At 36.7% G+C, this 12,169-nt stretch overlaps 1 protein-coding gene across 3 annotated transcripts in view; it reads left to right on the top strand.

Moving 5' to 3' along the window:
• Positions 1-12,169, top strand: part of LMBRD2 (LMBR1 domain containing 2) — a 39,854-nt gene that overhangs the window by 1,767 nt on the left and 25,918 nt on the right. For 2 of the 3 annotated variants that reach the window (XM_028492842.2, XM_028492841.2), the window contains exons 2-6: positions 2,195-2,431; positions 2,688-2,785; positions 4,070-4,165; positions 7,053-7,220; positions 8,473-8,683. In XM_028492842.2, the coding sequence (XP_028348643.1) occupies positions 2,258-2,431; positions 2,688-2,785; positions 4,070-4,165; positions 7,053-7,220; positions 8,473-8,683 (747 nt within the window). In that variant the 5' untranslated portion in view covers positions 2,195-2,257. Of the gene's footprint in view, positions 1-2,194; positions 2,432-2,687; positions 2,786-4,069; positions 4,166-7,052; positions 7,221-8,472; positions 8,684-12,169 lie in introns of those variants that run through there. The other variant, XM_007111466.3, reaches the window with a different exon arrangement.

Raw genomic sequence — 12,169 nt, 5'->3', positions numbered from 1 at the left:
ACGCGGGCCTCTCACTGTCGTGGCCTCTCCGCTTGCGGAGCACAGGCTCCGGACGCGCAGGCTCAGCGGCCATGGCTCACGGGCCCAGCCGCTCCGCGACACGTGGGATCCTCCCGGACCAGGGCACGAACCCGCGTCCCCTGCATCGGCAGGCGGACTCCCAACCACTGCGCCACCAGGGAAGCCCATAAATATCATTTCTTATACTTCAATAATAGTCCATCAATGCTTCTGCCATGCCTTAGCATTTCCTTGCTAATCTCTGATATTCTTTTTTCTATGGTTGTCATATTCCTTGCACTGGACAATTTCAGGCAAAATAAATATCTTGGTCCAACCATAAAGGGATTTTCATATGATAATTATATGAAATTCACATTGAGTGATTTTTTTTCTTAAAAAAGCTGTATCTTAAAGATGGTAACAATTTTCATCAGCACATTCTCCATCGAGCTGTCACCTAACCACTTAATCTATTCTTGACTTAAAAATAAGATTTGACTCACTTATTGTGATGGTACAGGTTGTTTCTTTGAAAATGAAATTTGAAATTTTTAGTAGTAGTAATGAGCAGAGTTCTAAGCGTTTTGAGTTGTAATAAGTATTTGTAAAATTAGTTTTGGGGACAATAACAAGAGTTTTACATTGCCTTTGAAGTCAGCAGTAATAAAAAATAGTGTATATACTAAAGCAAACAGTAATGTTTTTTATTCATTGGCTTATTCATTCAAGAGATATTTTTTGAATAGCGACTGTATGCCAGACACTGTATTAGAGACATGGGGTACAGTACTGAATAAAATAGTCAAATCTCTGCTCATGGAGTTTGTGTGTGTGTGTGTGTGTGTGTGTGTGTGTGTGTGTGTGTGTGTGTGTGTGTGTCTTGGGGGGTGTTTTCAGGGAGACAGTAAAGAATATACATTATATCAGGTGGATAAGTGCTTTGAAGAAAAATATAGCAGGATATGGTGATAGAGAGTGACAAATGGGGTTCAATTTTAGATATTTAAGAATGAAAATGTTGGTTGAAATCCACAGAGGAATGGAAAGAAACTACTTCAATAATATAGAGAAATAATGAAGTAAATAGTTTATTAAATGTGATTTTTATTTGTGATATTCCATAAAGAAGTATTTCTTATGTAAATTTAAATTTAGCCTGTTAAAGTACCCAAATTTCTTTATTCTTTTAATAACTAGTTTTGGTTGGAGATGTTTGTTAATTTGACATTTTATTGATTCTACCTTATTTTATTTTGGTGGGTTGCATCATAATCTTGATTCTCTATGTTAAGATGTTGATTCATTCCTTGGGATACTGTAGTTAATCCATAGACAAAGAAAAATGCCTGACATTGATTTTATAGAGGTGGAAAGCACATATATTTTCTTCAGTTAGTGAAGGTAAATTATTTTATGAGTAGAGAGACATCAAGTAAACCATTTTCTGCTATCTGTATCATCAGCATTTATAATTAAAAATATTTTCGAATGTATGACTTTATTCAGTAATCATTGATAAATTTTTCTGCCTATAAAATAGGTGAAGTAACTTTAAAGAAAATAAGATTTGTATAGATAGATGGAAAGTGATGAGTATATTGAGTTTATTTTGTGGAGCAGTAAATGAATAAGAATTTCAGGTCCCAAAAGTTAGATGAGATTAGGAGAAAAGAAAGAAAAATACTATTTCAAACAAAGGAAACGTTACTTTCAAATGGTCTCTCTCTTTCTGGCTCTCCCTCCCTCTCTTTTAGAAAATCTTAAGTAATGACTATCGGTACTTAGAAAACTTTATTTTACAAAATATCTAATTTCCTAGAATCCAGTAACTGGTGTATTTAATAGAAAATATTCTGTTACGACTTATAATGTTAAGGAACAAACTTCAAGTGATGCCGTATTGAAACTGTTCATATCTAGTGTTCTTACTTTATAATATTTTTGGAACTAGTGTGGTTTTTGCTAAAATAGTTTTTTTTTCCTGAAGGTACAATTTATGTGAAATTTTCAGCATATGATTTTAAAAATAAGACATAAGTACTTGAGAGTAGGAATTATCCTTTTCATCTTACTCATAGTCCAATGTAAAGCCTGACAGTTTTCTAAAGACTCTATTAGTACATTAATAAAAAAAAAATTAGATTTCCAAGTGGTCATTTCCTATGTTAACACTTTTTTTTTTTTCTTTCAGTTTACAGATATGATCCAGGCCTGTATGTGAATTACTTTGGTTAATCAGAGCAAGCATTGAATAATGAGTGGTGCAGCTTTGGGACTCGAGATTGTTTTTGTCTTTTTTCTGGCATTATTCCTACTTCATCGATATGGAGACTTTAAGAAACAACATAGACTTGTAATTGTTGGAACACTGCTAGCTTGGTATCTCTGCTTTCTAATTGTCTTCATACTGCCTCTGGATGTTAGTACGGTAAGAGGTGAAACTGATTTTCACAATTTAAAAGGCAGTTGTAGTCATGCAGCATGTTTGAGATATGTTTTTAAGACAACCAAGTCATGTAAAAGTTAACTTATATTTTAAACTTAAGTGTTACTCTATGAATTTGATCACTGAAAGCATAGCCAGGAAGGTACTTTTGGGTAGATAGGTTGATACACTTCAATATCCCTTAAGTACTTGGTAACTTTTTGGTTTTCATTTTTAAACCATACCTTCATTGCTTTAGACAATATACAACCGGTGCAAACATGCTGCTGCAAACTCGAGCCCTACTGAGAGTAGCAACATTACAGGATTGTATGCAGCTGCTACCCCGGTTCCAAGGTACTTTCTTCTTTTTTTTTTTTTTTTTTTAATATTGTATGGGGCAATTTGTTTAAAAATTGTCAGTTTTTACCATCTGGATTTTATATTTATAAAAGTTTATCCTCATTCTCTATTCACCTCCCTTCTTCATCCTTTGCTAATAGACTTTTAATTACCTTGTATCTTATTTAAGTTTAAATCTTAAATAAATTTTAGATATTTATTGGTAAACAAGGCCTTTCAGTAGATGCTAATGAGAAGCTTGGAGAAGACCTGATTTTTTTTAGTCCCTTACTAAGAAAGTGACTTCCAAAAGCTGTTTTTCCTCTCAGCCTCTCCCCGATCAAAAAAAGTGGGGCATGCATTTTCTCATTTGCCTTAATTTACAAGGTTGTAATAAAGGACGAGGAAGTTATTCTGTATGTAGGATATTCCTTTCATATGGCACATCCTTTGATATCATTATAGTTTTAGACTGAGAATAAAGTTCAAATTATCAAAAGGTTATATTGAATTCATATCAAACTTCCAAGTAAAAAACTAACAAATATTGGTTATAGCTTTTACCAATGCTTTAAGTAGTATTTGCATGCTTCTTTATGCAGCTTTTATTTTATTTTTTTAAAATCAAAGCTGGATAAGGGTAAATTTTAAATGTAGTTGTTATTCCCTTTTGAAGAACCATTATGGATTGTTGGAAGCCCTTGGACTAAAGGATAGCCTTACAGTCTAGGCAAGCTGACTGTTACTGGAAGAATCTATGGGCAGATACACATATATTCAGAAACTTCAAACAGAATTACGTATAGATGCTGGCATCTGTCTCCATAGGAGATATGCTAAATGACTGATGAATCAGGGTTCCAGTTTCTAGGAATTAATCACCTAACGTCTTTCCTTCCTACCATAACCAGCCCCACAAATGGGGTGAGTGTGTATCTTAAAGGTAATCATCAGCCCTAAAGGTAACCAAATCAGAGATTTGATTTCACGATGCATTTGCTTTTCAGGACTGTCACTTTATTAGTCTATTAGAGCATTCTGTCCTCTTTTTACTCAATGACTAAAAAAAACACTGAAAGTTGAAAATTTAAATGCATTCCTCTTTAAAACAGTTTTATTCCCTTTTTGTATGTTTTTTCGACAGTCAGCTTTGAATTTTAAGTTTTCTATGAAATTTTACAAATTAGAATCAATAATTTAAAATCTGAATGTAAGTGAACTTTGCTACACACAAATTAATTGTGCAATTCATGTAAGTAATCATTTATGATTAATTGGCTTTAAATTGTTATTAAATAGCCAACATCCGTGTTTCAAGCCATGGAGTTATATTCCTGATGGAATCATGCCAATTTTCTGGAGGGTAGTATATTGGACATCACAATTTTTAACATGGTAAGTGGTAGTGAAGGATAAAATTTTTGATATTTTGGCTAAATTTTTAAAAGTGATTATTTTTCCAGTGAACTTTCATATTTTAGAATTTATTCAAGTGTCATTATTTTTTCCCTTAAATCTGTATCCTGTCTCTTTCTGCTCATTTGGGTCTCTCACATCTTAAAAGAAATGAAAAGAAAAAAAACAAACAAGAAATAGAGAACAGAAACAAAAAATTCTCCTCGTCACCATTCCCTTTTAGTTATTGCCTTCTCTCTGGACATTCTTCAATTCAGTTTTCTTCAAGTCCCATTGTTATGTGAAACTGCTCTCTTGCTAAGTTCATCATTATCCCCTGGTTTTCTTTCTATGTGCTTCGCCCAACCTTCTGAATTTCCTTTATGGGCTCCATTTCTGTGGTGCATTTCCTAAATGTTGGTGTTCCCTAGGGTCCCATCTTTGGTCATCTTGTTATGTGACTCTCCCTGAATAACTTTAATTATAGCCATGGTTTCATTAACCTGTGATGCATTCCATATCTTTCTTTCTACCTGATATAGCTTTGTCTTTCTGCTGTGCTCCAGACTCATACTTTTTCCACTGCCTACTGAGCATTTTAGATATTATGCGGGTAACTAAGCTCTAAAACTGGAAGTGGTGAACATTGCAAGAGAAAAATCACATAGCAGAGTGTAGTGCCCCTGTAGCATGTTCACTGAACTTGACTAGGCCCTCAACATTGCCAGACTTTCATCTTTTGTTTCTCTCGTCTGCTTGCTCTTCATTCTCCACAACAAATCTTTCCAATCACTACAAACCTCAGCTCTTCCCTTTGTGACTCTCTCTCTCTTACATCCTAGAAACAATCGCCTTCTCTCCTTGCAGATGACTTTACTTCCTGCCTCCCAGTGAAAAAAGAAGTCATCAGATGGCAGCTCATTTCAGCTTCTCACCAACAAACCTACCTACCTACCCATCCTTTCTTTCCTTCCCTCCAAGAATGGAAGAGTCTCTCTTCCTGAAATATGGACCCATCCCCTTCAGCTCTCGTTACTTATACTTCTAGCTTCCAGTTTCAACCAAGCATGTACAATTCTCTCATCTTTAAAAACAAAACAAAACTGTCTCAAATCAGAACCCTTTCCAGTTTTCTATCTTCCCCCTCAATGATTACTCATCACAGCTGAATTTTTTAAGAGAGACCTTTTGTGAGTATGAATTAGTACAGTAAATTGCACAGATTGTGTTTAGTTTGACTTTTTTCAAAGTGAATACACCCATGTAATCAGCACTCAGATCATGATATAGAACATTAACAATATCCCCCGCAGCTTCCCTCATACTTCTCTCCCAGTCATTATGCTCCCCAAAGGTAACCATGATTCTGACTTTGATCACCATAGATTAGTTTTGCCTGCTTTTCAACTTTATAAATATGGAGTTATACAGTATGTACTTTTTTGCCTTTCTCCTTTTGCTCACCTATTTGGAAGATTCTTCTATGTTGTATGTCTCCGTCTTCTTTTCTTTTTCATTTCTGTAAAAGATTCCATTTTGTGAATATACCATAGTTTATCCTACCCAGCCAAACTTCTTGAGTGTCTGCATCAGTGTCTCCATTTGCTCACTGCTTACCCTCTCCTCAACCCATTCAACCGTATTTTCTACCCCTCCCACTCACACATACAGGTTCTTAATTTACTTGACCTCTTGGCAGCATTTGATTCTATTGTTTTCTCTCTCCACTTTCAAATACTTTCTTCTCCTGGTTTCTGCTCCATATACTCCTTAGTCTTCTTCTGTAACTCTCGACTGCTCTCTCAGTTTCCTTTGCTGGTCTCTCCTTCTGTTTGTTGGCCTTTCCTTTAAAAGTTGCTATTTCTCAGGGGTCCATCTCAGATCTGTCCTTCTCATTCATTCTAAATCAGTTTTTGTTTTTTTAAACTTATTTATTTTTAATTTATTTTATTTTTGGCTGCATTGGGTCTTCATTGCTGTGTGTGGGCTTTCTCTAGTTGTAGCGAGTGGGGGCTGCTCTTCGTTGTGGTGCGCGGGCTTCTCATTGCGGTGGCTTCTCTTGCTGCGGAGCACGGGCTCTAGGCGTGCAGGCTTCAGTAGTTGTGGCTCGTGGGCTCTAGAGTGCAGGCTCAGTAGTTTTGGCGCATGGGCTTAGTTGCTCCGTGCATGTGGGATCTTTCCGGACCAGGGCTTGAACCTGTGTCCCGTGCATTGGCAGGTGGATTCTTAACCACTGTACCACCAGGGAAGCCCCTCATTCATTCTGTACACTCACCCTTCCAGATTTCATCTACTGATGTTTCAGTACCATTGATATGGTGATGACTCTATAAGCTACTTCCTGTGCACCTCCTTTGGGATGTGTCCTAGCTACTTCAGCATCAGTATACTGACAGCCACCCTTCTCTCCTGCTTCTTACCACAGTACCACCCCTTACCCTCTCTATATAGTTCCAATTTTGTTCCATTTAAGTACATTCTCCATGTTGAAGCTTTATCAGTCCTTAGAAAACTAAAATTTGATCATGTCTCCTTTCCGTTAAAGAAAATGATTCCTCATTATTCTTTGGATGCAATCTAAATTATTCATAAAAGCATTAAAGGCCTTTTTTTAGATTCATTGTAAGTCACCCATACTGTTGTACTCTCTGTTGGTCATTGTGGCCTCCTTTTGCTCCCAGGAATGTGCTTTGCTCTCCCCAAAATTTAATATTAGAAAAATATTCAGCTATCCATTACAGTTTGGTTCAGTATTAATTATTACTCAAAATCATATTTATTCATGAAAAGAACCACACATTAAAATTGAGATTCACATATTTTCAGTACTTTGAGATTATACAGACATGTCAAGTGTTTTTTAATCATATTTTTTCTAATCATCCAGGATTCTGTTACCTTTTATGCAGTCATATGCAAGATCGGGAGGGTTTTCCATTACTGGAAAGATCAAAACTGCACTGATTGAGAATGCAATCTATTATGGCACCTACTTGCTGATTTTTGGAGCGTTTTTAATTTATGTAGCTGTAAACCCACACTTGCACTTAGAATGGTAAGAAAAACCATGTTCTTAACATTGTTTCTGTATACCTTTGCATTTTTGAAAATTAATTTTTATCTCATATGCAGATAAACATTTCCTTGAGAAACCTACCATTATATGTTTTATAGATTCCCCCAATATCATAATAATATATATTACTAAGAAGGAAAATATGGAATAACATCTTTGAATATACATATTGGACAAGGGACTGATGCTTTGTCTAAGAGCTATATGTTAAAAGTATTAACTCCCATGATTTTTTTTTTTTTTTCTAAGTATGCATTCAGTGCTATAAATTTCCCTTTAAGCACTGCTTTCACTGCATCCCACTAATTTTTTTTTTTTTTTTTTTTTTTTTGGCGGTGCGCAGGCCTCTCACTGTTGTGGCCTCTCCCGTTGCGGAGCACAGGCTCCAGACGCACAGGCTCAGCGGCCATGGCTCACGGGCCCAGCCGCTCCACGGCATGTGGGATCCTCCCGGACCGGGGCACGAACCCCTGTCCCCTGCATCGGCAGGCGGACTCTCAACCACTGCGCCACCAGGGAAGCCCCTCCCATGATTTTTTGATAGCCTTTCAAATTCTGTGTATGACTAAATACCTAGATTTCTTTCTCATTGGAACTTGTGAATACTTTTCTTTTGTTCTGACTATAATTTGAGGTCATATTTCTCTTTAGCTTTGGATTTATCATTGCAATAAAATTGAAATCTGTATTATACTTGTGGTCTGTTATACGTGAAGAGTCAGAGCTGAGAAGTTTAGGAATGGAGTAGCAATGATAATCCTTACTGTTGCATTCTTGAGGTTTGCGTGCATCTGCCTTAAAACAAGGTAAAATTTTTTCAGGCTTAAAATTTTTTTCAGGCTTCTCTTGGTTAATATTAAATAAGAAAGCACCTAATGAAAAATATATTTTCTTCAGGATAATTTTTGCCATGAATTTTCCTAGATTCTAATTTTAACTAATAGAAGCCGTGTTTCCTGTGTTAAAGTCTATTTCTGCAGTCACACTTTATGACACTTGTCATTAAAGTCACACTTTAATGACACTTGTCATTAAAACACGTTATCTGCTGTTACTAAAAGAGTAGCTGAGGATTTGAAGGTCGAATTTTTTCATATAAAATTGGAGCCATCTTGTAGGGCAGTTGTTTTCTGAAAAACCATTTAACACTTTAACACTAGTTAGTTCCATTTAACATTTTTGTTGCAAAAATTTACCTATCACAGCTATCTGCTTATGTTTTCTTCCTTAGGAACCAGCTTCAGACAATTGGGATAGCTGCTGCAAATACATGGGGTCTTTTTCTTCTGGTGTTGTTGTTGGGGTATGGCTTGGTAGAAATCCCTCGGTCATACTGGAATGGAGCAAAAAGAGGTTATCTACTTATGAAAACTTATTTTAAGGCAGCCAAATTGATGACGGAGAAAGCAGATGCAGAAGAGACTTTAGAAGATGTCATGGAGGTAAGCAACTTTAAACCGTAGAGTCAGCAGTCATCAAGTTGTGTGTATCTCCTTTTGGATATACTGTTGGTTTTGTCGTTGTTGTTGGCACACTGATGGGCTTTAGAATAAAAATTTGGTGATGTACAGTTATTAAGGATGTCTCATCCGTTCAAATGACTTCTTATTGGCAGTTCAGCTTCATGAGATATCATCTCCATCTTCTAACCGACAGATGCAGGGAGAATATATTCAACAGTGCAGGGTTATGCTTGTTGTCTTGGGGTAACTTTTATTTTTATTTTATTTATTTTTTTGGCTGCGCCAGGTCTTAGTTGCGGCACGCGGGATCTTCGTTGGGGCATGCAGGATCTTACGTTGCACTGCGCGGACTCTTCGTTGTGGTGCACGGGCTTCTCTAGTTGTGACGTGTGGGTTTGCTCTCTCTTGTGGTGTGCAGGCTCCAGGGCACGTGGGCTCTGTAGTTGTGGCACGTGGACTCTGTAATTTGCGGCACGGGGCCTCTAGTTGAGGCACGCGAGCTCAGTAGTTGTGGTGTGCGGGCTTAGTTGCCCCGCGGCAGGTGGGATCTTAGTTCCCTGACCAGGGATCAAACCCATGTCCCCTGCATTGCAAGGCGGATTCTTTAGCACTGGACCACCAGGTAAGTCCCCTGGGTTAACTTTTAATAGTTAAAAGTTAAGACTCAAAAGTTTCCCAGATTAGATGATAAGTTATATGGTTACCGTGACATAGTAGAAGTGAAAATAGAAATTAAAGGACGCATCTTCCTGAAAGTTTGACCCAAAGTAATCCCACCAAGTCTGGAAACCTCTTTAGAGACCAATATACATGGGAATTTGTGTCCCTAAGTTTTGTTTCCTGTCTGTAATCTTAATAAGGCACTTCATTTTACTCACTTGTAAAATTCATATGACTTGAACCAACTTCACAAAGTTGTTGAAAGTATACATTTCAATAACATACACACAAAAAATACAACAAATTATAAAATTTTGCTGTTTAATAATTTCGTTGTTGATTTTAAAAAAGGTTGTAGTCACCTCAAATTTTGCTCCTCTGGGCAAATATGCTATTCCAATAATGTTATTCTTCAGCTTAAAACCTTATGTTGAAGGCTTTCGTTCACTTTAGAGTAAAGCAAAATGCTGTAATGTGGCCTACCAAAACATGATTTGGCCCACGTCTAGCTCTCTCTTATCTCTCTGTCTTCCCCATGCTGGTCAACTTTGGTTCCTCAAACTTAATAATGGTGATGATAATAGCAAACAAGTATGTAGGCAAACAAGTATATAGAGTCACATATTTTCCTGTGACTTTCTAAGCACTTTATATATATTAATACATTTAATTCTCAAAACAACCTTATAAGGGATATATTTTTACCTTTGTTTTATAAATGAAAATGAGACACAGAGAGGGTGAGTTTGCCATGTTCACATGGCTACTGAGTGATAGAGCCACTGTGTGACTCAAGTTCATGCTTTAACAAGGATTGGCAAACTTTCTGTAAAGGGCCAGATAGTAAATATTTTAGGTTTTCTGTGCCATATGGTCTCTGTCGCAACTACTCCATCACTGTAGCATGAAAGCAGCCGTAGACAGTATATCAGTGAATGAGCAATGGATGTGTTCAAACAAGAACAGATGGTGGGCCTGATTGGATCTGGTTTGCTGACCCCTGCTCTTAACCGTTAACATTCGTTGGCACTCTATTCTGTCTTTGAGTATGCTATTCCCAAACTCTTGGAACACTCATTTCTCCAGTCTCTTTAGCTAATTCCTACTTCATTTTCAGGTCTCAACACAAGTGAGAATTCTTCAGCGGAGGCTTCTGTGTTAGTTTCCTGGGGCTGCCATAACAAAGTACCATGAACTAGGTGGTTTAAACAACAGAAATCTATTGTTTCAGAGCTCTGGGGGCTGAAAATCCAAGATCAAGGTGTCAGCAGGGTTGGTTCCTTTAGAGGGCTATAGGGAAATTTGTACCATACCTCTCTTCTATCTTCTGGTAGTTAACTGACAGTCTTTGGTGTTCCTTGGCTTGTATTATAGATCTCTGTCTTCATATTCACATGATATTCTCCCTGTGTGCCTGGGTCCAAATTTCCTCTTTTTTTAAGGACACCAGACAGATTATGGGCCCACCACATTCCAGTATGACCTTATCATAATTTAACCAGTTATATCTGCAACAACCCTATTCCCAGACAAGATTACATTCTAAGGTACTGGGGCTTGAGACATCAGCATATGATTTTGGGGGGGACACAGTTCAACCCGTAACACCTTCTTTGGTCCTCCAGATTCTTAGATACTCAGCAGCCATTTTTAAGTGAATGAATAAATGAACAAAAGAATGAATACTGATTCTTTAATTGTGGTTGAAAATTTTTATGTTGCTTCTCAGCATTTATTTATAAAATGTTAAGAACTGTAGCAGAAGACATTGGTTCAAAATATAGGAGTAAATCTCCTATAAATAATACTCTATTAAATTTCCTTAGGCATGTGATGGACATTATTACATTTTTTAAAAGAAGTTAATTTGTATTTGGTATTTTTTATATTTGATATATTTGAAAATTTGAATTTTGAAAAAAAAATTTGAAAATTTATCTTTGATAATAAAATAATTTAAAGGAGATCATTTAAATTTGATAATGTTCCCCTCAAAAGTTGGTATTAAATTCAGTTGTTTCAGATTTAAGGAATATGGATTTCACCAGTTCATTCAAAATTCCTTGACCAAGTATAAATTAAATGCAGTTTATTATTTTATTTATTTATTTATTTATTTTTGGCTGTGTTGGGTCTTTGTTTCTGTGCGAGGGCTTTCTCTAGTTGTGGCAAGCGGGGGCCACTCTTCATCGCGGTGCGCAGGCCTCTCACTATCGTGGACTCTCTTGTTGGGGAGCACAGGCTCCAGACATGCAGGCTCAGTAGTTGTGGCTAACGGGCCTAGTTGCTCCGCAGCATGTGGGATCTTCCCAGACCAGGGCTCGAACCCGTGTCCCCTGCATTAGCAGGCAGACTCTCAACCACTGTGCCACCAGGGAAGCCCCAGTTTATTATTTTAGATCTGGATTTTGCTAGGAGGAATCTTCAGTGTCTGAATAAAGATAGATTTTGTTGTTGTTGTTGTTAAATAGGAGTCCTCTACTTAGAAATAGGATGTGGAAAATTAAGGATTGGAATTGATGCCTTCTTTGCTATTTTAGTGTAGGTTTAAGGTGTGAGGGATTTAAAATATTTTCAATAAGAAAAATTTTTCCATGTAAATAAGAAACCACTCTTTTTATTAAATATATCTGATGTAAAACATTGTGTAAATTTAAGGTGTACAAAATGTTAATTTGATCCATTTTTATATGGTAAGAAACCACTCTTTTCTTAATGGATCTTTTGAAAATAGCGGCACATACATAGCAGGAGAACTCTGGCCCTTTTTTGCCCCCTCAAAAAATGCATGATTTAGCAGGTATG

The sequence above is a fragment of the Physeter macrocephalus genome, chromosome 8 (assembly GCF_002837175.3).
Source record: "Physeter macrocephalus isolate SW-GA chromosome 8, ASM283717v5, whole genome shotgun sequence".
Taxonomy (NCBI): domain Eukaryota; kingdom Metazoa; phylum Chordata; class Mammalia; order Artiodactyla; family Physeteridae; genus Physeter; species Physeter macrocephalus.
Note: the sequence above shows the minus strand (reverse complement) of the source record. Positions and strands in the feature narration are given on the sequence as shown.